Source organism: Podarcis filfolensis (genome assembly GCF_964270895.1).
Source record: "Podarcis filfolensis genome assembly, chromosome: 8".
NCBI lineage: Eukaryota > Metazoa > Chordata > Lepidosauria > Squamata > Lacertidae > Podarcis > Podarcis filfolensis.
Window position 1 is genome coordinate 15,547,776 of NC_139611.1, and position 26,427 is coordinate 15,574,202.

Genomic DNA, 26,427 nt, shown 5'->3' on the forward strand with positions numbered 1-26,427 from the left:
AGGGTTTGGGGAAAATTCACAATGAAACAGCACTATACCAGTTTTCCAGAGTCTGCAAAATGGAAGCTATAAAACTTAAATCAAGTAATGGAATGACCCTCGTGATTTAACAAATTTAACAAGTTTTTAGGACTGAGTCGACAACCTTGTCGATTCTGCTCCTTTACACAGGAAAACCTAACACTTCTACTAACACATGGTTAAGTGGATGTCCTTTATGGTGAAACCAACTGAGGACTTAATACTGTAGCCCACCAATTCAGTCACATAAAACAGAATACACTGGAGCCTCAATACCACAGGTATGCTGAGAGTTTTGGCTCTTGTCTCCAACACTCAGTCTTCTAAAGGGAACTGCTCATCAGGGATGGGATACCTCATTTGGCAGAACCGGATTTCAGATGTGTATCATCACAAAATGCTACGCAGATGGGACTTGAGTGGAGCTACAGGGTTCAACTACATTGATGGAACAGCAAACTTAAAACAGCAAATAAATTTTTACAACAGTTTTATCCCAACATAAGATATAAAAAAACAAAGTTAACTGCTATGAACTCTTTGCATTTGGGGGCTGTCAAACACACACACATATTACTTAAATCAGTTTTATTTAAGAATGTCCTACATTGACAAATCTTATAAAAAGCATCCAAACACAGAACTGCAGCAAACAGCATTCATATGGATATCTTACAGACAGAAAAAATCTTCCACCCATAAGGGAACCCCCAAGCTCGGAAGTGAGCTCTGCTACAAAAAAAAAACCAAAAAAAAAAAAGACCCACAAAGCACACCACAAGCTGGATGTTCCCATCAAAAGCCCCACCTTCAGTTCACATTACCACACTTACAGGATCATTAAACAGAAAAGAACACACACCATACAGCATTCACAGCAGAGTTGACATAAAGGAGAAAAAATATATATACAGATATTCATTTCACTTAACACATCCAACTAATCGGTTAACTAAGTAAAAAGCCCCCCCACTTAAGTTCTTCCAGATCACGATGTCCTTCTGAATGCAAGAAAAACACTCGTACGTCCGCTCCCAATGCTCTCTCCGCACACTCTCACCAAAGCCACAGGATCGAGGGACATCGTGCCAAGAATTTTTGTTTTTATTTTTAAAAAAATCCCAAAATGCACCACCAGGTCTCTCTCTTGCATGCGCCTCCTCCTTTTTCTCGCACATACCAAGCCCTCACATGCCTCGGCACCACCAATCCAATCCAATCCCACACAAGGTTTTTCAAAAGTTCAAACAAGCCTTCTGGTTCCATCTCACAGCCTTGCGTTCATAGCGTTGAATACGACTCCATGAAATAAAAAGAGTAGCGGATAAAAATGGAACACCCACCGTCTTAAGACGTAGCATGTGCAGTGTGATGAAGGAGTCTTGGATGAGGAAAGCATGGAGACAGGAGTATTCCTAAGGCAGGTTTTTTTTAACTGCACTGCTTTCAATGAAGTGCTTCTTCCATACACATTTGAAATGAGATGAACTGCAAGGATTAAATGAGGTCTTCATACCGTACTTTAGTATGAGGAGGGGAGACAGTGTTAAAAGGAAAAAAAGCCGACACCAACATTGCATTCTCCACACAGGACATTTGGGGGAGGGGGAGGGAGAGAAAGAGAGAGAAAAATTCTTATGGCGGGGGATCAAATTAAATTTTTAAAGAAAAAAAAACTAACAAGGAAAGGATGCTGTTTCTGAAAAATGGCTTCCATTTTTGAAACATGCAAAGATCTCAGCTGACTAGGAAATGAGGAATCAAATTTTTACGAATTCCTATCAAATTGCAGAGCGTCCGTTTACCAGTCAGGCGAACAGCAGTTCACTTTCAAACCACTCAATATCCCAACTCATGTATTCCAACTCATTGTAACAAAACCTATAAAACTCCCATTTAATCTTCCTTTTATTCCCCATTAGAAAAGAAAAATTTGTCAAAAATATTGTTGAAATATACTACACGCTGAACAAATTTGGATTTTTTTTTTGTTTAGTTTTGTTTCAGTATATGCATCTTATAATATACTTACCAGGAGCTCTAGAAAAAAAATCTGATTTCCCACCACAGAGTCAGTTATTAGGTTGCCTACATTCCCCAGCCAGATGATTTGGATTCCATGCTTGAGCCAAAACCGCCATTAAAACCACTGCTAGAGCCTGTATTTGATGAGCCCCACCCTATTGCTGCACCCGAGTTAGAGCCTCCGTAAGAATTACTCCCTGAACTAAAGCCCTGGCTCTGCTCCCTCTGCATGTTGCCTTGTGGCTGGTTGTTCCCCGATGGCCCAGACTGGTTTTGCTGGCTAGCTAGCATGCCCATCATTCCCCAACTGCTTTGGAGCGCTGCCTGAGCTGCTGCCATCATGGCTGGGTTGATACTAAAGGCTCCAAAGTTCATCCCACCACCCATGTTACTGCCCTGGTTGTTTCCCAACCCTCCACCTCCACCACCTCCCCCCCGGTTAGGAAATCCACCCTGATTCCCAAAGCCTCCTGGATTACCACCAAATCTTCCACCTCTTTCTAGTTGTCTACTGCTATTATGCTTAGGTTCAGCATTGGATATATGGACGCTGATTCCTTTTATGATCAAGTCCTCGCCACAAAGGGACTGGGCAACCTATAAGAAATAAGGTACACAGACTGAGTAACTTTGAAAACCAAAATCAGGCACAAGCAAGCAACTTTAAACCGAAGTAACATACAAAACTATAGGGCTTAATTTTATGCTTATCCTGGTCTATGACAGTAAAAAAGTACTTAGGATATGTACACAGCACTACTTCAAAATTAATATTGGTCCCCTGATTGCAATGGAAAATTCAGTCCTCGTAAAGAATGACACTGTAGAATGAGAACATTCCATTTTAAGTGCACTGGACCTCTTTACTGTTTCTGCTCAATATGAACAGCCAAGGGAAGAAGCAGCACATTTGCTCACATCACCTTCATTTAAGATTTCTAAGACAAAGATGCTATCTTTATATCAATGACAATTTATACAGTTTACTGTTCAGTAAGATTACTTTGCACAGACTTGTAAACAGTGACTCAACAAGTGGTCTGTGGCAAGAACATACTGCTTCTCAGCAACAAGCTGAAAAGGTTCTAGAACTAGGAGTTTTTTCCTCTTCACCCCTCAGTCTCCTTTCAATCAGTTGGTGTGCTACAAATGCGCAATATGTATGCTTAGACAATTAAGGCAATAAGTTTAGAGGCTACTAATTCCAGTGGACAAGGCTTGCCTTGTGTCTAGCTCTGCAACTGAACACTGACAAGTTGGATAAGTATTCAGCTACATCTGTTAAGCAAGTCAGTGAACAGGGGGACCTCCAGGGTTAAGCTTTCCAAATTTCCACCTTAAGAGTGAACGTGATATGCACCCAATAGGAATGCCATTAATAGAATCATAGAACTGTAGAGTTGGAAAGGATCATCTAGTCCAACCCCCCACAATGCAGGAATCTCAGCTAAAGTATTTATGAAAGATGGCCATTCAATAGGACAACAATTAGTCTGTGTTAACACTCATAAGCCTGCTGTACAAGGTTTTTATACACAATAAGTAAACAGAAACTTAATGAACAATGATTAAGAATAAGTTGCCCACACATCAGCAAAAAATCAGGGCCCTGAATGAATACCTGATCATCAGCAAACGTAACAAAAGCAAAAGCTCTGAAGGGTTTGGGGATGAAGACATCAACCACTTCTCCATACTGGGAAAAAAACTGACGGAGCTCATCTGCAGTCATGTCGTCGGTGCAACGCCCAACAAACACCTTCCTGCTACGCAAAGGTTCATCTGGACTTTGCTGGTGTCAATGCAGAACAAAAGATTTCAATTAATACAAATGTTTTTGCCTAGCTATTGTAATAACCAACATACCGACGCAGTTGTACACACCACAAGAGCCGACAGATTTTCCAGCTAAACAGAAGCTAACCATGAAACCCATTCTAGATTCTGCAACTGTATCTTTTGATGCTCAAATGTATAGTAACATAGGATTAGAAACAGACTAGCAAACAAGGAATGTTACAATCTAAACACAGAACTTGTGCCAAGCTTAGAAGACACAGTTAATTATACTGTAAACATTTTTGAGAAACTGGGAGAAGCAGCACAACCATTTCTTGTTTCACCTGCACTCCTAGACAAACGCTGCAAGAAATTAACATGACATGCTGGCTACAATAGTAAGAACACTTCCTTGAAGTTCTTTTTCAGAAATGGGGAACCTCAGGCTTGGGGATCAAATGTGATGCTCCAAGCCCCTCTACTTGGTCCTGGAGATTTCACCATGCCATACCCGTACTTGGCAGCCCATATCCTTCATCAGCCTTGCTTTGCACCCAAAACTGAGCATTTTTACCTGGCTGAAATGTGTGCTTGAAGTCTGATGCTTTTTGCTTGCCTGGAATACAGGAGGCTCTGTGGGATGTGTAGAAACTAGCCCATTGATAAAGGCAACACCGCAATACTCAGGCTGCATTTGCCACTAACCCCTCCTACCACAAGCATACAGCCCCTGAAAGGTTGCTCAGGTGGTCTGAAAAAAAGTTCGTAAGCCCTGTTCTATATGGAACAGTGAGTGAATAGCCAGAACCCAAAGAACTATTTCAGTTGTGATCAAAGGGACTTGTTTGCTGTTCCTCTTTAACCAATTTTGAAAAGTGCCATCAGTTTCAAAAGTGATCTGCTATGTGGCATGGAGGGATGATGCTTATACAGTATTTTGAACCCCAGCCAATGTATTTAGAACTAAAGAACATCTCATTTTATATGTTATTTGGGGCTCATTCTTGACAAGTTTGGCTTTACATACTTACAAAGCCTAGAACAAGTTACATTAAGTACCTTAGAATTTGGAAGTTTGCAGTCGCACCATCTTCCATCTATCATGTGGCGCTGAGACATGACTTTCACCTGGGTTTCATAGTCAGTGAATCTTACAAAACCAAACCCTTTTGAGTGGCCAGTTTTGATGTCCTTCTTAACCTGGAGTTAAGAGAAGAGATTACAGGGCTAGAACAACAATCACAATGTGCTGGCATTTATGTACTACTTCTATTCAGCTATGTTATCGACTGAATTTCAAAATGTAGTGCAAAAAAAGTTCAGAATATTTCACCTTGCTTTAATCATCTTCCCTTGCTAACAGCTATAGCATAGAAACCAGGCTTCTCTGTCCCTCCTCAACCATCATTCTATCTGGCTGCAGCCGAGGCATACAATGGAGGAGGGGCCACTCCATCAGCTCTACTGAGAAACCAGCTCAGCTTGGCTCTTTCTGGACTGTTTCCATTCAAGCTGATCACTATATGAGCTTTGTAACTTTAAGAAGTGGTGTCCAAATTGGCTTGTTTGCTTCTTCCTTCCCCATTCATTGTTAGCTTGAGTCATGCATTTTATATTGTAAGGCTGAGGGAAAGAACTGGCTTGTTTGTTACAAATATTATGTAAGCTGCTCTGAGCTTCTCTGGCTGAAGAACAGGGTATAAAAAGCTTCAAATAATGTTATTTTGACAATCAAAAAGTTAAATCAGTGTGTGCAAGTTTCAATTCAAGCAGAAAGTTTAAATTTGTGGCATATGCCATTTAACTTTGAAGGTTCACACACAAACACATGACTCAGATTTAGATGAACAAGTCCAGCTACCAGCATGAAAAATGTCACAACTATTCATTTTTACCACATTAAATTCAACTGACAAAACTCAATACCAAAACAGACTAAAACCAGGAATTGAGCCAAATTCTGAAACACATATAGCTGCTCAGTACCACTGGCTTGCCTCGGAGGACAACACAAAGGAAATCAGATGTCTGAGGACAGGAAATGGCACCTCAACAATTCTGTTACCAAAAAGAAATTTCTGTTCTCGATACCAGGTTGGGATACAATTTTTATTGTGAAATTCTTTTGAAAGTCATTTTGAGAATCTCTCAGCACTATAAAGTGGTATATAAGTAAGGTAAAGGTAAAGGGACCCCTGACCATTAGGTCCAGTCATGACCGACTCTGGGGTTGCAGCGCTCATCTCACTCTATAGGCCGAGGGAGCTAAGCCGCTTCTGACAAACCAGAGCAGCACATGGAAAAGCCATTTGTTTACCTTCCCACCGGAGCGGTACCTATTTATCTACTTGCACTTTGACATGCTTTCAAACTGCTAGGTTGGCAGGAGCAGCTCACCCCATTGCAGGGATTCGAACCGCCGACTTTCTGATCAGCAAGTCCTAGGCTCTGTAGTTTAACCCACAGCGCCACCCACGTCCCTTATATAAGTATTCGAAAGTAAATAAATGTACAGCAGCTTTATATATTTGAATTAGGCAGTCCAGTGGGAAGCGCTTCAGAGAACTTAGGCAGGGTGGCAAGTTGTAAGGGGAAAAAATAGGAAATCGCTAACTTCACCATTTTTGCAGTGGGTCAAGCAATATCTAGTAGCACTTCTATGGTTTAACTAATTGTGGCTCATGAAAGGGTAGTTATTCCTGTTGCCAGCCTAAATGCAAACAGAAGGAACAGACTGAGTTCTCTTCCTCCTCTCCATAACCAGAAGCAATGGTCAGTTGTTTTACTTAGGGACAACACAGCATTCATGATAGGGAGTACAACAGTTACCCTAAAGTCCAGGGACATAACTGTTTATCGAAAAGAAAGCTAGATACCTGCACCATAAGAACTTCTCCGAATGTGCTGAAGTACTCCTTCAGGTCTTGCTCAGTTGTTTTCCACGGAAGACCCAGAACTATCAAATCTGATGTTTTCTGTACTGCTCTTTTCACCTTAACAGCTGATGAGGCATCTGCCTCATCCATTTTCCTCTTGTTGTCTAAAGATAGATGTGTCCATCAAACAGTCAGCACTTTTAAAAATAACTAAACAAATAATCCCATTAGTTGCAATGAAACATTTTAGTGGAGCAGATCATTCTAGAGCTACATGCAGCCCAATCCTAAATTTGCTCAGAAGCCAACTCATTAATGTTCAATGTAGGGCTTTTAAAAGGTTTCCCTTAAAATGCATGTACTCAGAAGTACTACTGTGTTCAATGAGGCTAATTCCCTAGTAACCGTGTTTAGGATTCCAGCCTTAAAGTGTATTTGCTATAAATACACCAATTGCTCCCACTTGTATTTTGGGGAAAGTCTTATTTTAATCATTTTCACCATTAAAACTGCTGCCACTGGTAACTTGTATCTAAAAGAATAAAAAAGTATACTACTATTTTATTATTATTATTATTATTATTATTATTATTATTATATACTGCCCTTCATCTAAAGATCTCAGGGCAGTTCACAAGAAAAAATAATAATCTAGTTGATCAATGTGGGGTATAAAAAATAAAAGTCGCTCAACTGCCTAACAATTTGAGCAACTTATAGGGATTTGGGATTCTAAGGCAAACTAAAAGAAAATAAATTATCCATATATAGGTTTTCATTTTCAAAAATTATCCATGATTCTTTCTTTTTTAAAAGCAAAAAATAGCACATACAAACAAAGCACACACCTTTGGGATAGTTAACAACATACACCAGATTTCCCCAGCCATTATCTGGTGCATGCAGAATTCCTTCCACTAATCGGACCCCTCTCATACACTGAGACACGGGGTTCCTGTAACGCAGGCCACATGCTCCTGGAAACTGAGCAGTAACTGTGGAGAGCAAGACAGTCCCATCATCCTCTGAAGGAATCTCAATAGGTTCCTCATTTTCATCTTCGGTAACCCGAATGTATTCTGACATTTCTGCCGTGGTGTTGCTAAAGAATAAAAAAAGATAAAAGTGAATAATATCTAGTTTTTAAAAACTGTATTAGGTTATGTAATAGACCTCTACCTGAAAGACTAGAGAGTCACTATCACTCAAAGTAGATAATATTGAGCTAGATTTACAAATAGTCTGGACTAGTGTTGGAGAGCTTCCGATGTTCTTATACATATTATGGGTTATAGCTACCAAAGTATTACTCAGAGTAGACACACTGAAATTAATGGATGAGAGTTGGTTGTGTTCACTGAGTGAATCGGCCAGCTCTTATTTTATTCTGCTTTTCAGATGAAAATTGTATTCAAAATCAGTTCATATCAATCAGTAATCTTCAGGTCCTGACCTCATCTTACAAATGTAAATAAAATTAAATACAAACAAGAGAAACATATGGAAATGAGCTAAGCAAAGCCAAAGGAAAATGGCAAGTGGTACAAGCATTTATATCTGGTTTAAGAGGTTCAACTACCTTGTGGCCTCTGCTGCTCTGGCTGGCAGCATTAAGTCAGACAGCACTTTCTCTCACTTCAGCAGTCCCAAGGCAAGTGGCAGTTGGAGAAGAGTTCCTCCTGCCAGGGAGGGGGGAGCTCTCTGTAATTATTATGTCTCCAGCTGATGGCTGGGGGCCAGAATGACCTTAACCTTTTCTCTAAAGTACAGAATACACAACCTTTCATTGGCCCTTACTCCTCTGTCTAATGGTAGAACTCAGAATGTGCTTCCCCTTTCAAATAATGTTAGAAAACAAGGATGAATATCCCTAGAAAAGTTATTTTTGGAATCACAGAATTGTCGAATTGGAAGGGATCCTAAGGGTCATCTAGTCCAACCCCCTGCAATGCAGGAATCTTGACTAAAGCAGCCATGACAGATGGCCATCCAACCTCTGCTTAAAAATCTCAATGAAGGCGTCTACCACCTTCCAAGGAAGTCCATAGCTCTTACTGTTAGAAAGTTCTCCTTTCTTGTAACCTGAAGCATGTAGAATACTTTGAGATCATTAGAGAAAATGCACCTTTATTTGTTTAAAGTTGTGCATTTTAGTGTTGAATTGTTGTATATTTTATTGCTTATAAGCTTAGAACAGCTCTGTTAGTAGAGAATAGGACTCTTAATCTCAGGGTCATGGGTTCGAGCCTCACACTGGGCAAAAGATTTCTGCACTGCAGGGGGTGGGGCTAGATGACCCTAGTGGTCCCTTCCAACTCAATAATTCTATGATGTTATGAATCCCACCCTGGGATGTACAGATGGGGTGGGTTACTCTTTTAAAAAGTAAAAGAAATCCAGCCAGATGGGCAGGGTATATAAAATTTGTTGTTGTTGTAAAATAGTAACCTATAAATTATTATTATAAAATAGTAACCTATAAATTAAGGTAATAAGTAACCACCACCACAAATAGTAGGAGTTAGAAATACATTATTATCAACACACCTAACAAAATTTTAATTCAAATAAAAAAAATTACATTAGTAACATCAAAATTTAAAATATTTAAGAACACATTTGATGCATCAATACACCTCTTTAACCTGGCCCACCCTATTCTCTTGATTGCAGTGTATTTTAAAAAATTTAATATTTTATTTTTAAGTTATTGTAACCCATCCTGAGACCTCATTGTGTAGCATGAATAAGAATCAGAAATCATCACCATAATCATCAACATAATATTAACATTTACTTCGGAGTAAACACACAGAACGTTCAGCTGTAAAGACATGATAAATATAATACTTGCCCTTATTAAGAAAGACCATGCTTAGAATTAATAATAAACACAATGTTTACAATTAATAATAAAGACTGTGCTTGCCATTATTAATAAACATAACGCTTTCTATTAATACTAAATATAAATCTTACCAACAATTTTAATGCTTACCACTACCAATAATAAAAATTACGTTTGCTATTATTAATACTGTAAAGAATAAATAATAAAGGATCGACTCCCCTCCCCCCCCCCGCCCCAGCGCGTTTAACAGGTCAACCCTCTGCGCTCGTTTACTCTGAGGTAAGCTGCGCTGCGGCCAACGGCCTTTATACTGTACACGCGCATATATATATATATATATATATATATATATATATACACACACATACACATACACACTGTATACTTATATATGTGCTTCGAATCGGACGTCCTGAGCCTAGTTTATTCCACAAAAGATACACCGTGTGCGACGACGGCCCTCCACGTTTCACCGCTCACTTTCCCGGCCTTCCCGCGCTAGGCCCGAAAGCCACCCTGAGGCCTCCGCTAGGCCGCCTCGGCCCACCCCCAAACCAGCTCAGGAGCGGGGCCCAGGTTTCCTCTCAGCCTCGGATCCCGCTCGCTTACCGTCGGCGCGAGGCCTGTGGGAACAACCGACCAAAGAACGACGACGACGGTGAGTTCCAGCCCCTGCGTGTGCCGCGCGAGGAAGAGGAGGGGGACTCTCGGGACTCCGCGGTTTTTCCCTCCCTGCCGACAAAATGGCGGCGCCCTCTTTCCCCTCAAAAGCAAGAGGCTCGAAGGCGCGTTCTCGGAACGGTCCATCCTAACCGCGCGGGGAGGCGGCAGGGGTTTTTTCGAGACGCTGAGGAGTTATCCGCTCCGAGGAGAGCTCCGTAGACTGAAAATAGGGCTTTTAGTTTGGTGGTGCTTTCCCAGCCCGTGCTTACCGGGGGTGGCCCCGTTTAAATAATTTGTTTGAGAGGAAAGTGGATGGAACTCCCCTTCCTCTAGCCATAAACCGAGAGTGGTATGGTCCACTCGGCTGCGTACTGCGCTTGCGCTCGAGGAAATGGTGAGCTAAGGAAGGGGAGGAGGAAAAAAGGAGACCCGAGCAAAGCTCGCTGGGTAGCGGTGGTTGGTAGTGCGCGTGCGCAGGGGTTGTCGGTGAAGCGTGAGAGAAAACGGTTGCACAATATGGCGGGGACGGGGGCGGGGGGAGGGAAAAGTTCCATTGAAGCGCATGCGCAATAGCCGAAGCGTTTCTGTGAGGTAATTAACAAAAAAATGTTAATTTTTGTTGTCCAAACTTGATTTTGAGGTATTTTGTTCTGTTTCTCCTCAGCACCAGACAGGCCAGGAAACCTCTTTCAAAACCCTTGAGGAGTTTACACATGTGGAGACGTTACTTATATTAGTTGCCTCATAAACTTGATACAGGCAATTAACAGATTCAGACGTAATTGATACAGTAACATACAACCTTTAAAATAACTGCATTTCCATTTATTTTTTCATTCTTCCAAAGCAGCAAATAATAAACCACCTTCTCCAGTGATCCATCAATGAAAACAGCTCCTTTAGTTGCAAGTTACATCTGGCAGGGACAGTGCTGTCAGATAGTCTTTCAGAACAAAAATCCCACAAAGCATTTTTCACCCAACTACAATGGATTCTAATGCATCCTGTCTGCTATACAATTTTTTTTGGGGGGGGGAGCGCACCCTCTCTGGATTCTGTGGTTTTTACATATTGGGACATAATATCAATCACCTGTTCCTTAGCAGCTCTTAAAATAGGTAAATACAACCTCAAATGAACAACACCACATGACCTATTACACTGGGTCATTATGTATTTAACAAAAAAAAAAGCCAAAATGGAGAAGCCATGTGTGATGAACTAAGTTATATTCAGTAGCTTGCAGAACCGCCTTTAGCAGCAATAACTTGAAGCAATTGTTTTCTGTGTGACATTATATATATATATATATATATATATATATATATATATATATATATATATATATTATTTTCTTAAGTAAATAATAAAAATATTTTTTAAAAAAAGGTCATACAGAAAACAATTACTTCAAATTATCACTGCTAAAGGTGGTTGTACAAGTTACTGAATGTAATTTTATAAGAATTTTTAGGTATTTTATATGTATAATAAATGTTCATAAATGTACCAAGCAAACACATACAAATATGTAAACCACATGTCTGAAACCCACAGAAAAGTCCTGAAAACATTTTCTCTCCCCCAAAATGACCTCAAATATTTCTCTGCAAGGAAATGAGAAACCTCCCCCATTGTCTCTGTCTTCACAAATTCTGCCTTAAGGGCACATTTAAGGTGTGCATAGGGTGAGCCTGTGACCTGGCTCAGGAATTAAGTATCATTACAAAAGAATGGCCAGACTCCCCAGGTAATCCAGTCAAGTGACCATTAACAGGTAACCTGGCAGACAGGGTAAAAACAACGCACTCAGATTTCTGTTGTAGACCGCCTTTTCTGTGATGTAGGTATGATGTATCCGGGGGGTGGTCTTGGGCTACACCCCTCCTGTGATGTATGTATGATGTATGGAGGGGTGGTGTTGCGCTCCAGGGCAGGGAATTTCAAAATGGCTATATAAGAGCAAGCACACATAATAATAATAATAAAAATTTTATTCCCCCCATTTCCGGTTCAGAAAACCGGGCTCAGGGTGGCTAACAACAAATTTAAAACACTTAATTGTGATACAACAAAAAACAGCATAAAATACAGTATAAAAGCGTGAATAACAATAAATTCAAAGTTCAAAAATCAATTTAGGGGGAAATCCATCCAATAAACATTAAATGATCACTAGGGCTAGCTGGCTAAATTAGTCCTATTTGGGCCAGCGAGGGGGCCAGGGGAGAATTAGCTGTGGGATCCCAGAATGGTTAATCTTCATAAAAAGGGGAGGGAAAGGGAAGGAAGGGGAATAAAAGATCAGGCTAAATTCAAATTGAAAGCCAGGCGGAATAGCTCTGTCTTACAGGCCCTGCGGAAGGAGGTTAAATCCTGCAGGGCCCTGGTCTCATGGTTTGGTCCTCCTCCTCTCCTGCATGTGGGGGAGCACCCTGTTGCAACAGTTAATGAAGACCAGGCTTACTAGCTGCTTTGCTTCTCAATATTCTCTGGTTGGTCTCCGGTTGTTTTCTCCTACCGATAGAGAACCTACAAAATGACTCTATATTGGCTCTTGGGTACCCCATAAGGGAAAAGGAGCAGTTTTTTTACCTATAACGTTAACTTAGTGCTTCACACATGGTATGGCTTTTATCAGACTTTCACCTCGTTGTGTGGAGGTATTTTGGCCCACTCTTCTTTATAAAGTCACTTCAGTTCATTGATGTTTGCTCATATGAAATGTGCGTTTTCAGTGCTAGCAAAATTGGGATCCTCTCTAACTATATTCCTATGAAGAGGAGACCCAAGGGTCCCAGCATGCCCAAAAGCCCTTCCTCCTCTTTGTAATATAAGGTATTACTCAGAGGTGAATGGAAAGCAATAATAAAATGCTCAAAGGAGCCCCTTTCTTTATAATTGGGTTCCAAAGCTCTGAAGTCTTTGCTTTGAAAAGGGGGAAGGGGAAGGGGTGAGCTGTCCATGTAGAAGCTCAAATTGTAAATTTTTGCAAAACTTTGTTGCCACTGTGGGCGAGTTTCACACATACACATCTCATCTTGTTCTTAAAAGATTCCTCTCCCCTTTTTCCACAGCATGTGACAGAAGCAACCTCCGTCTAAGGAAGATGGTAGTGAGAGGACCTGGCAGTGAGAGGACCGCTTTAGAGAGCCAAATAACAACACTTCAGAAGAAAAGGTTTCACACAGGTCACACTTCTTGCCAAAAGGTAGCAGGCACTCTGTGCATTTCAGCTTCTTCTAGTCTGTACTTAAATAATACAAACAGAAGGCGGGGGGCTCAACAATAGTTTGGCTTCAAATGTGCACACACACTGCATGGCAATTCATGTTTTGTACTGATTTTAAACTTTAGAGGGGGTTTTTTATTAACAGTTTTAATACTACAAAACAATCCCCTCCTCATCTCAAAGAGGAGACAAAGGGGGAGTCTAAAGTAAAATAAAAGACAAACCAAAAACATGAATCTGTCAGCACAGCCCATCAGAAAGTATCAATATTCAAGTCCACAATGTTTAACACAGCCAGAAAGCTGTGCATATTGCTAGTTGTTTTCGTGTTTGTTTGCTTGCTTGCATAAACAATAAAAGAGTGTCAGTCTGCTACGAAAGAATCTTTATATTTTGTTCCTTAGCCAGGCATAGTTTATAAGTTAATTTTTCCACGAAAGTGACTTCCAAACCAGTATAGCACTCTTTAGGTCCTTCCAATATTGAGCAACAACTAGCTGGGCAGCTTCAAGAGGATCAGTTGTTAAAGGTTTGAAATGCAAACCCCCCCCCCCCTGTTCTTTTGAAAAATGTTTTCTGCATTCCTCGAGATTCCAATTGCTGCTGTCAAGTCATTTTAATTTCTGCAAAAGCTACAATCTAAAACTGACACTTTTTCACAAGTCCACACTGAGCTTGACTTTTGAGTTCTTTTAACAATTGTTCCGCATTAGCATTGCTTTCTTCTTTGCCATATCCTCAACCTACCATTTTAAGCTGAGCAATTAAGACAAACTAATTCTCTCGGCCTGACAGCACTGCTGGGCACACAAATATGTGCTTTGCCAGCTTACCCTCATGCCATGGAGAGAGTTCAGAGAGTGTCCCCTGGGTATAAACAAAAGCAGCACTTGTAGCCGCCAAGTGTGCTCAGCTAAGTACACCCGTCAGCACAATACATAACACACTTCAATAATGATTTGTTGCCCCAGGTTAAATGTGCCCGTGTGGGCAAACAAGCACAGTGTAATGATTAGCCACCAGCCCTCATAAAGGTTACACTGGAGTGGCAAAGGAGCTCTAATGGGCATCTTAATATAGCTTTGCGCTAAAGAGGTTAGCTACAGGTAACTTCCTAGCATGACATATTTGACTCTTCAGTTCACTCTTGGTTTTTCTCACATATGAAGTAGAGATAACACCTTTCCAATGGTTCACTAATAAAATGATTATAGCCTGTGGAATGTGGAGATGAAAAAGGTCATACCCTTGGGGCTTCTAGGATGTAGCTCTGCTCACTTTTAACATCTAGCCTCTCCTGCGCTGCACTCTTTTCTGTGGCTGACCTACCCAAAATCCAAAAAGGAACTACCAACATTCAAAGTTCCTCCTCCTTTCTCTAGTTAGTTAGTTAAAGCAGTTTACATAAAATTTTAGATAAACATTAAGATTACCTACTTCAGACTAAGTGAATGACTCAGGCGGTGCAGGGGTCGGTGTGCACGAGGTGTGGAGGCAGAAAACAGTCCTCACTAGGACTGCTGCAAGCACACACTCTTCTTCAGCCATTAGCTCCCTCAGCACAGCAAGATATAAGCAGCTAAAAGATCCCAGTCTAAATAACATATAAGAGCTGGCAATTACCACAGCAGGAGAGCAACAGCAGAGCTGCTCCAGCGCAGCTGTTTTCTCATTAAAAGCAGAAAGTCATTTGCACTCAGGGACTCACAGCAGCAGCAACATCAACAAAGAGGCCAGGAATAAATGTCTCTTAGTTTTCCCCGTAAAGGGGGAAGGGTGAGCGTTGTCCAAGTGGTAAATAATGATTATTAGAGACTTTTTAAATGGTCTGGATGGAGCCCTGTGTTGTTGTTGGTTTTTCTCTCATACAAGAGGCTGTTCTTTGTGCAGGAACACTGATGAGCCACCAAGGAACCTTGGTTCCTTGTCCACACAACATTGTAAAATGTTTGCAGGTGAATGGCAATGCCTGCAATCCCCCTTTTGACCTAGCCATACCTTTACCTGCCCCACCCCAGATGTCATGTATGATATCGGGTGTAGGGTAGGTGGGTGTGACTTGACCAAAATGGCCTTGGTGGGTCAAATGAGGAGACCTTGTGGACCTAGTTAAGTCCACAATCCAGATGTTCCCCACCCTGTTATACTAGTTCCCCAACTTTGTTATAGTCATTACTGTGGGTGTTCAGTCCTAATCCCCACTACCTATCCAAGAACAACACTGCAGTGAAGACTTGGCTGGAATCTGCAGTGGGGTGAGGTCCATAAGTTACCCAGACAGCAAGGGTTTGTGGCAGCATCTTCTCTCTCCCTTCAACTTCAACTGCTGACCAGAAATGCCCAGAAGCAGTTCATCAGGTGGGTGTCCTGAACCCCAACATATCCAGAGTTATGGTAAGTCCTGATAGTGCACACAGTCCCAAGGGCAACACTAGAGAGTAGTAAGACTGTCCAAATGATAAAATACCAAAATACCAGTCCAGGTCCAATACAATGAGCAAGGTTCAAAGTCAATCCGCAGCGTCAGATTTCCACCTCTACAGAAGATCCAGGGTTGGAACACCTGGGGTCAGTCCTGAAGTCCAGTGGAGTTCCCAAAACAGCCAAGTTGTGGTACATCAACGGAGAAAGTTGAGCAGACACAGAGTCTCTGGCTTGCTTCCAATCTTGATTGCTGCAAATGAGTTTGCTCCAGCTGAGCAACTCTGCCTTGCCACTTGATGAAGCATGTGATCCTCACCTGCCCTGAGCTTAATCCAGCTGAGTGACCACAAAACTTATTCAGACCTAACAGGCCCCATGATCTCTACTTGGTCCACTAGTGAGCTGGACTGTGTTCTCTTGCCTGCATCAGTCTCCTGGAGTGCATTTCCACTGTTCCTGATGTCTCAGAGACCCCTATGTTTGCAGAGTTGGGAGCACCTCTACTTCTGGTGATGTTCCTCTCTCCCCTGAACTGTCAGTTGTTGCTGCTGCAACATCTTCTGATGCCCTGTGAGTACCTCCTAAGTCCCCAACCTGCCCTTCCACATCTTTAGCTTGTCTCAATGTGTACCAATCATGGCTACACCCTTCGCCAGGATCCTCTTCCCCTTCCTCAGTGTCCTGTCAGTTCATGACAGTGGCCCTGAGCATAGTCAGTAGGTGGGGAGTGATTGTATATGGATGAAGACTGTCCCCTAACAGTCCTTTAGTGCATGGACAAAATCTGGCTTGGGTGAAGAGTCTTTGTGTCACCAAGCACAACACAGCTGTCAGTACACAAGGCCCACACTGGCAAGTCTATGCAAACCCTGAAATGTCTGGAAACATCATCAGCTCAACATCAGGAGATCAAACAAGGGTCACACAGAAATGTTTACACTCATTGTGTTCATAAACATTGACATAGCCCCAGTATGATACTTCCAGAATTAAACATCTCCTTTGAAATGACAAGTTATAGAGTTCTTCTGAACACATACAGAGTATCTTTCACTCTCCTCTCAGCGCGCTCCACATCTGGGGGCTACAAGGGTAGAACTTCCAGAGGAGGTGACCAGGTAGCCAAAGAATGACCCCTAACATCTCTTCTTTTTAGAAATGAGTTAGCATGTGCACCTCATCCCTAGCAGACACTCAAGACCACTGAGTTTAAAAATAAAACCAAAGTACATGATAGCCATGAGAGCTACATCTTTTTAAAAATGCCCAACAGCCATGGAGAGTGTTCATTGCTGCTATAAAGTCATTTTGCCTGAGAACCTTGTCTATAATTCTTCCCAAGTTAGATAGTCCTGGATAGTAAACAGTTATGTTCCCCACCATTCCCCATGCACCTATTGTGAGGAGGTAATTTCAGCTTCTTCCTTAGAATCAAATTACAGAAGCCATTACCTTCTCTTTTTTATGTGGGATGATGGTCCACAGTCTCTTTGAGGAGCAGAGTTGTTGCTTCTAACCCCCATCTCTCTCCAAGCCAAGCATAAAAGAGCTGTAAGGAGACAGCATGCATACAAAGAGCAAGCCTGACCCCTGCAGGGCAATTGTTGATAATATGATTTGCCAGGACTGCAGATAAGCTATTCACACAGTAAGAGAAATGTTTCCTCAATGCAGAAAGAGGAATCAGCATTTGGGGGACTTCATTCAGGATGACTGTCAGCACAAGGCAACTGCTGGCTGCCTTCTATCTCTTTGCAGCTTGTAGGTCTGAGATATACCGGCTCTGAAGATGGATGTTTCATTTGGCTATCATAGCAGGCAGCACTAGCCTCAGAGGTTGACATTGTTGGGTACCTGTTGAAGCCCATACCCAACCAAGTGGCCCTACTGCTGACCCCTGATCTACCTTTCTCTGTGTTTGCTGCCCTCTCCAAATATGCAAGCAAAAGCATCTGGAAAGCAGTTCTTGCCTTGGCCTCTTTTTAGGGCAGTGGTGCTGATTTAGAATCAGCCCAGAGGGAGAGGGCAAATGAATGGGCAGTGGTGACAGTGGCAAAGAGGTGGGCCTACCAAGTGCATTTTGGCCAATCCCATCACCTCCCCTGAATTGGATGTGGAGGAGAAGCATAGAAGGCAAGAAAGGGGCAAAAGTATAGGACCAATGGGTGGTATCCAGTGTTAGACCTACTCAGAGTAGACTCGTTGAAATTAATGGGTATGTCTAACATAAGTTCATTAATTACAATCGGTCTACTCTGAGGAAGATTTCGTTGGATATAGCCCCATGGCAATCAGGATGTTGGAGACAGTGAAACAAATGACGTTTTGGGTGGAAGATGAACTGCAGCAGAATGGAAACAGTGCTGCATGTGATAATTACAGGGCAGAACAGAAAATGGTGCCTTATTGCATCCCAAAATGGCAAGCCCTGGGGAGTAAGACAGGAGGAAAGCCTACTCAGTGAAATCCCATACAGTGGAGGGTAAGCTGAGGCTGAGATGGGAATGACTTGCCCATGGTTCCCTAGCGAGTTGGTGGCAGAGACAACATTTGAACCAATAACTTCTGGAGTCATAGCTCAGCTTCTTAGCCATTATGATATACCATCCCTCATTAAAAATGAACATATCCTCTTTGGCTTTACCCAATGCATGTTTTGTTTATAATGCATTCCAGTCAAGTTGCTAATTCCTGGCATTTGTCTCAGCATGGAGCAGGGGGGAATATACTTGTAAAAAGGGACCAGGTGATATCACCCTGTACTACATTGTTTCATGCTTCAGTCCTTGAGTTGTCTGAGGAGATTTATTGGTAGTTTCTGGATAGCTCACCTCTCTGCGCAAACTGTAAATGATGAGGTCTCTAAGAGGCATAAGAACTTAAGATGACCCTGCTGGATCAGGCCAGTGGCCCATCTAGTTGAGCATCCTGCTCCCGTGGTGGCCAACCAGATACCTGTGGGAAGCCCGCAAGCTGGGCATGAGCGCAACAGCACTCTGTCCAACTACACTTCTCAGCAACTGGTCTTCAGGGGCATGATGCCTGTGACAGTGGAGATGGAATGCAGCTGTTGTGACTAGTGGCCATTGATAGCCATGTCCTCCATGATTTTGTATAATCCTCTTTTAAAGCCACATGATCAGGAAGCTGTACACCGGCTCCCTCGGCCAATAAAGCAAGATGAGCGCTGCAACCCCAGAGTCGTCCGCAACTGGACCTAACGGTCAGGGGTCCCTTTACCTTTAAGCCTTAGTTAGAAATAGCTGTCCTAAATAGTTGGGATTTTGAAACCCATGTAAAAATGCACAACATAGAGCTCTTGAGCACTGCAAGGGGAAAGAATTGTATATTGTGGGGGCCACCACAGGAAAGGGCTTGTCTCTCATGCCTACCAACCAAGTTGACCCCATAGTCGACATGAGGACAATAGCCCTTTCTCGCTGTTTCTCAATCTGTGTTATTTAGAGCATACGCACCAGCTCCTAGGGGCCAAGGCACTCTTGACGTCCCCCTTTTTTTAGGAGGCCAGGCCCCTCAATGTTCAGAGGGTGTTCGGCTCCACCTCTTGGCTCCTTGTGGCATCAGGACACTGTACAATGTGAGGACGTTGAATCAGGCCCCCACAATCATCTTGGGAAGAGGGTTCCTCTTAAGAATGGGAAATGTTTATTATGTATTTACAAAAGTATTGTAAACAGGTTAATACATTGGCAGAATTTTAAGGATTTTGGAAATAATGCAGGAAAGTTGAGATAGAAAAATAATTTGGAGTAGAAATGATATGCAGTTGAAAAAGAAATTTAAGGAACCAGGGGAGGGGAGTGAGGGAAGTCAAGGGATTCGGAGAATCCCATTTTATGGCTTTGATATCGCTTTTGTGTGTATTATTCTTTGTTTGTGGTTGTTGTGTTTGTTGTTGTTTGTTTTTGTTATTTCTGTTGAAAATTTAATAAAAATATTATTTAAAAACGAGAAGATGACTCTTCTGATTCAGAGGCAAGCTGCCTCTGCTCTTAGAGGCAGTACATTTAGCCATAATGACTACTAACTACTGACAGCTTTATATGCCTACATCTACGTAAACCTCACTGAGTTCAATGAGACTTACTTTTGAGTATGTGTGCATAGGATTGTGTTCCAAGTCTCTCTTGGTCCTTTGATCCCCTCACAAATCTGTGGGATTCTCACTTTGGACATGAGGGGGCAGTGTTAACTGTTGTATGACTCCACCGCTGGAGGAAATTCCTTTTAATACTGATATTGAGGAAGGAGTAGTTTGTTATCTTTTACTAATCCAAAGTTTTTATATGGCAAAACATAGAATGCCATTTTCTTTTCCAAAATAGCACCCACCACACATGTTTTTCGTTCCAACAGGGTCAAATCTCAGAGGACTGGCCTTTGGAAGGATCATGGGGGTAATATCAGTCAAAACCGGGACGCTGTTGGCTCTCGTAGAAAATGAATATTATTGTGGTAGTTATGAATGCAGATTTAGGGGGTTGCTGCTGCTGCTTTGAGAGCTTCATAATAAGTTTTAATGTTCACTGAGGGGGCCATAAAACATAAGGATGAACATTTCCATATTTGAAAATGTCCTTGATTGGCAGTTTTATTATCTCTGAAAGGTGCATGGCTTTCAACACAATCAGCTTGTGGGTTTTGTTTTTGTTTTTTTACTTATTCTTTTTTTTTCCTTTTTCAAAAGCGAAAATGATTTTGCTGCTTAAGTCATGCACACAGCTAATTGTATTTTAATAAGTCTCTTAAAATCACTCTGCATTTCTTTTATATCCTAATATTAGATCAAGTGATTGCTGGGAGACACTAGAGGACACTGAAATTTATGAGGGTGAGAAAGAGAGCACTGTAATGAAGCTTTAGTGGCAAAAAAACCCAGTGCCAAACTATTTATGCAATAGTGATACTTTGCAGCTTGGATCAAGACCCAAGTATTCCTCCAAGAGCTGACTCAAGCACTAACACACCTAATCCAACTCACATCTCTGACTCAGAAAATGGACACTCTCTAACACAGAAAATGGCTTCCTTCCCCCATATCTGGAATTGCCTCATTTTCCGGCATGGAAAGACATTAAGGGTTTATTCCAGGCTTGCAGATAGCCACTAGTAACAACTAAGAATGTTAGTTCTTTCCAGCAGCTGAACAACAGGGGAGTTTTGTAAAGTGGAAGGGACTTTGTTTGTTTCAGGCAGATGGGTGCCAGAACATGGTAACATAATTTAGTTTCAAATAAGTTGCATCACTGCATATGCCCAGGTAGGATAGCAAAAGTATTTGTGGATTTATTTGAAAGGCTGGCATCTGTTGGCCTAGGGGACTGGGGACCTGGAATGCCTCCCTTTAGTGTCTCCCCCCGCCCCACAAGCAAGCTGGTAATGTACGTGCATCTAAGGTAAAGGTAAAGGTACCCCTGCCCGTACGGGCCAGTCGTGTCCGACTCTAGGGTTGTGCGCCCATCTCACTTAAGAGGCCGGGGGCCAGCGCTGTCTGGAGACACTTCCGGGTCACGTGGCCAGCGTGACGAAGCTGCTCTGGCGAGCCAGCACCAGCGCAGCACACGGAAACGCCGTTTACCTTCCCACTATAAAGCGGTACCTATTTATCTACTTGCACTTAAGGGTGCTTTCGAACTGCTAGGTGGGCAGGAGCTGGGACCGAAAGACGGGAGCTCACCCCGCCACGGGGATTCGAACCGCCGACCATGCGATCGGCAAGCCCTAGGCACTGAGGTTTTACCCATAGCGCCACCCACGTCCAAGCATATAGGATTCTGCTTTCAACCTGCATTGGAAAGCACCATTTGCTTGCCACTTCCCAACATATGCTGAGAGCTGAATCCTATGTGTGGGGGCAGCATATACATGGTCTGGGGGACTTCCGCGCAGAGATTTCCCCAAAGCTGCCAGCTTCCCAACTGGGTCTGCTAATAGCTCCTTAACATTAGCTGCTGTTCCAAAGCAATTTTTTGCTATACTGTAGCCGGTTAATTTCTCACTTGGAAACAGGTTCCAATATGACTGGTTTATCTTCTAACTGTTTCTATCACAAGATACTGCTATTTCTTTTCCTCTTGTATAGGCTACTGGCATGAATGAATATTATTACCTGATACTGGATGGCTAAGCCTACTTTTGCCTAAGATATTATGAATATAGTGGGCCTGCTTATTCAGCATACATCCTGATTTGTTTGCACAAAGCTTACACAGTTGTTAGATTACGTCTGAGCTTTATTGAGCATTCATTCTGATTTGTTTACAGGGCAGTTATATGACAAAGAGCATTCATCATCTTGATTTGCTTGTGCCATGTTTACACATCTTCATTTGTTCATTAATCATTCGTTCATCCCACACTTTTAAGTGCATCTCCCCAACACTTTCCCTATTGCAAAAAAACCTAGTGGCTCGTTGTTGTTTTTTAAGCACTTGAATCCACTTCACTTTGCTTAAATCCCTCCTGCAAAATAGTGACAGTCTGGAGGCACTCAGGTCAGATCCACACCATGCATATAAAGCACTCACATACCACTTTATCAGTTATGGCTTCCTCTAAAAGAAGCCTGGGAACTGTAGTTTGTTAAGGGTCTGACCGCACAGAGCTACAATTCCCAGCATTCTTAAAAAACTACAGTTCCTCCAAGGATTCTCCATATAAGAATGCTTGATACATGTTGTTTGGATGTGACCGCCTCAGTGCCATCTATGTGCAATGTCATTTACAGAATACAAGAAGACAGGGCCCTATCTTGAGAAGCTTACAATTTAACATTAGGTTCAGGAGAAACAACAGGAGAGAAAAGTGAAGGCAGGAGTAAGCAGAGGATACCTGGTGGTTTCATTTGCTCACTTTGCTTCATTTCATGGAAAAGGTGGGTTTTGAGGAGGGACCTGTAGGAAGCAAGAGAGTGACATCACACAGCTGTTCTGTGAGGCTGTTCCAAGCATGCCAGTCACTCATATCCTGCTTGTGGGCTTCCATCTGTCTGGCCACTGTTGAAATCAGAACAGGGACAGCCTACCCATGAGGCAAGATGAGGTGACCACCTCAGGCAGCAGGATCCAGAGGAGCATCAGATCTCAATGTACCGGTAGATCTTTATTCCCCACTTGTTCCTAGCATAGATCTTCACTCGTCGCTTCTTCTCTGGTGGGATGGGAGCATCATTTTGCGGTTTACCTCAGGTACCAAAATGTCTTGGGGCTGCCCTGGAACAGTGCTGGAACAGTGCTGCCATAGATGGACATTTGGTCTGATCCAGTATAACTCTTGGGTTACATCCATGCCATATGTTGAAAGCACATTGGTCCCCTCGAAGAATTCTGGGAACTGTAGCTCTGAGGGGTAAGTCACTGTTCAAGGATTCTTTGAGGGAAGCCATGCACTAGTCCCAGATACAGGCAGGGATGTATCAGGACATAAGTGTGGGGGTGAGGGCAGACATGTTGCTCTATGACCCCTGGGTCTTTGCAGTACGCAGGCCTTTTGTCCAGCACCCATTATCTGTCATAATGATGGGCAGTTATATTTCTGTGGCACTTTTCTAAACACATTTCCCAAGGCAGTCATCTTCTCATATAGCTAGAAAGCCGTAGGCCTAATTTGATCATTTCATCTGGTGTCTGTGGCCTAGGTTGTCTGAAAGTCTCCTTGGGACAAGCATGAACAAAAGCATATACATCTATATATAGAAATACATAGATGGATCCCAAATATATTTCCTTAGTTCCACAAAAAAACAAAGAGATGGAGATGTTCGTGAAAGGTCCCCTTTCTCAAGAGCAGGCTCCTGGGAGGCACATGTTCCTTTCAAAGTTCTGTGTCGGAAGTAAATGTCCAGCTATTTAGCCCCTTTTTCATGTGGTTCCTTTAATCCCCCAGATTGGGTTACGGAGCCATTTTACAGTTTCAGTTTTACAAAGCAAAAACCTTCCTTTAATGTTGGCATTTTTGAAGAAAAAAGGCTTCAATCAAAACATGTGGGACTGGGTTCCCCCCTCTCCTTTTTTACATTCGCCAGATGTGACATGTGGAAAGGGAATGAGCTAAAATGTGGCGTCCAGGTCCTGCCTCAGTGACGAGATAGGAAAGGGGAAACTAACATAGGTTTTTGTAAAAGGTCCCCTGTTCATTCTTGGACTGCAATTGGAGGCACACTTATTTGGGGGTGGGGGGAGCTGCCAACAACAGCCAGATTTCAGATTCAGAGGCCTGCATGATTGATTGCCCCTCCATATGGGCTGTAGCACATTGATAATAGAGCACAAGTTTTGCCTGCAAGGTTCAATCTCTAGCATCCCCAAGTAAGGCTGAGAAAGACTCCTGTCTGAAACTCTGGAAAACCACTGCCAGGCAGCGTTGACAGCATGGAGCTAAAAGGATCCATAGTTTTGTTTTTGTTTTTTAAGTTCTTTTTATTAAGTTTCAGTTACAGCATAAAAAGAAAGAAAAACAAAAAACAAAAAACACAAAAGACAAGACAACAATTTTAAAAAGAAACAAGGAGAACAAGAAGACAAGAAAAAAAAAATATCCGCATCTAACACCAAAAAGCAGCAATCTCTGTACAGTTCTATCTCTTATTCATTAAGATTTTATATAATTAGATATTTATGTCTTTCTTCTACTCCCCTATTGACCTCCTTCCCTCCCGATTTCGGACTTCTTGATAAAATTTTCCATTTTCTGCAGCTAGTATTTGTTAACGATTTGCACATCATAAGTTTTATAACAGACCTGCTATAGTTTTTAGGTTTCTATGGTTTCCTTCAATGTATGCCATAAATTTATTCCAATCACTAATAAACTTTGTATTTTTTTGGTTTCTAATTTTTTGCGTCATTTTTGCTAATTCAACATATTCGAATAATCTTGTTTGCCATTCTCTAACCGTTGGTATATTTGTACTTTTCCAATTCTGTGCAATTAATATTCTGGCCGCTGTTGTCGAATACTGAAGGATCCATAGTTTGACATACAGTGGTACCTCAGGTTACAGAAACTTCAGGTTACAGATGTTTCAGGTTACAGACTCTGCTAACCCAGAAATAGTACCTCGGGTTAAGAACTTTGCTTCAGGATGAGAACAGAAATTGTGTGGTGGCGGCACAGCAGCAGCGGGAGGCCCCATTAACTAAAGTGGTACCTCAGGTTAAGAACGGACCTCCAGAACGAATTACGGTAAGTTCTTAACCCGAGGTACTACTGTACTGTAGTTCTAAGAACATATGAACCTGGCTTCTGGATCAAGCCAAAGACCCATCTATTCCACATTTTATTCTCACAGTGGTCAAGTAGATGCCTGTGGAGAGCCCACAAGAAGGACTAGAGAATAGTTCAGGCGGTAGAGCATAAGACTCTAAATTCCGTAGTTTATGCACTGTGCTGAGGATTGCTTTCTTCTGCCTGTCCTGAATCTTTCAGCAGCTTCTTATGTTCCTATAGAGCCAAATATTTTGCACTGTGCAATAGGCTAAACTTAACTTCTAGTTGGCTATACCAGGGTCTGCCCATGTACCTGTTGTTTACAGTAGGCGCTGCCACCTCAACTCCAACGGCATCCCTTTGGGCACCCATTTGCTTTCTTCCTTATAGGTTGATGGCTACCAATCACACCTACCAGACAACTTTTTGATGACAGGAAAAACCTGCCAACCATTCCTAAATGTGGGTGGCCTGCCTCCCCAACCCCCACTCAGTGTCTCAGCAGAGCGTAGAGAGACATAATGATGCACAGTTGTGCACACTTCAGGCCTCCTGCAATGCAGGCTCTCCTTCCACAAACTCCTCATTCCATATCAACTGGCATTTCGCTAGGAAATGAAAGAAATAGTAGGAATTGTGCACCACACTAGAATCTTATCCCTCTCTGCTCTTATGCACGTGATCTCTCTCTATGACAGCTTTGTAAAAATCTTGGGACCCGCTCTATTTTCTCTGCCATTTCAAAAGCAGAAGAAACGAGTGATTTTTCCTCCCTTCCTGGGGCCTGTTGCGGTTGGAGGGTGGTGGGGGAATTGAAAACAAAAGTGGCACCAATCTCTGTTGGGTCCCCATCTTGTCCAGTCTCCTTTACATCCACCCTTCCTTTTCTGTTACATTTCCTTGAAGTTGAGCTTCCCCAGAGAAGCAAGGGGGATTGCAGAGTTTTGTGGCACTTGGGGGAAGAGCGAGAGCGAGAGAAAGAGCGAGAGAGAGAGACTTGGAAGGAAAAGAGAATTGCAGCTGCAATGTTAAGAACGAGAAGCTAATCAAAGGCAGCCCAGGCGGGCACTCCTTTCATCTCCCGTCTTCAAAGAGGCGCAAACAAATACTGATTGTGTGCCATGCAACAGCCTCTGTGGCAGTGCTGCTGACAACCTCCCCATCCTCTTAAGACGGCACCCACTTCCATAAGCACATACACCATTTCTAATATTATCACTATTAGTCACCACTGCATTTTATTATATAACACTGTACAGTGCTATTTTAAAGCGCAGCATGGGGTCCGGGTACAGAAAGGTCCCTTCTTCAAGGCACTTAACATACAC

At 42.4% G+C, this 26,427-nt stretch overlaps 2 protein-coding genes across 22 annotated transcripts in view; one reads left to right on the plus strand and one right to left on the minus strand.

Moving 5' to 3' along the window:
- TARDBP (TAR DNA binding protein) overlaps window positions 1–10,295 on the minus strand; it is a 38,206-nt gene extending 27,911 nt beyond the window's left edge. For 6 of the 20 annotated variants that reach the window (XR_014551638.1, XR_014551639.1, XR_014551640.1 and 3 more), the window contains exons 1-6: window positions 10,162–10,295; window positions 7,550–7,803; window positions 6,702–6,865; window positions 4,885–5,025; window positions 3,668–3,838; window positions 1,365–2,643 (exon numbers count right to left, since the gene is read on the minus strand). Coding sequence is in view for 10 of the 20 variants with exons in the window: in XM_083628831.1 (XP_083484957.1) it covers window positions 2,110–2,643; window positions 3,668–3,838; window positions 4,885–5,025; window positions 6,702–6,865; window positions 7,550–7,787 (1,248 nt within the window). In the remaining 10 variants the exon portion in view is untranslated. Of the gene's footprint in view, window positions 1–594; window positions 2,644–3,667; window positions 3,839–4,884; window positions 5,026–6,701; window positions 6,866–7,549; window positions 7,804–9,937; window positions 10,043–10,161 lie in introns of those variants that run through there. The other 14 variants (XR_014551636.1, XM_083628840.1, XM_083628833.1 and 11 more) reach the window with 8 other exon arrangements.
- A 400-nt stretch (window positions 10,296–10,695) lies between these two features.
- Window positions 10,696–26,427, plus strand: part of CASZ1 (castor zinc finger 1) — a 435,935-nt gene continuing 420,203 nt past the window's right edge. For both annotated transcript variants that reach the window (XM_083628374.1, XM_083628373.1), the window contains exons 1-2: window positions 10,696–10,806; window positions 13,293–13,426. The gene's annotated coding sequence lies outside the window, so the exon portion shown is untranslated. The remainder of the gene's footprint in view (window positions 10,807–13,292; window positions 13,427–26,427) is intronic.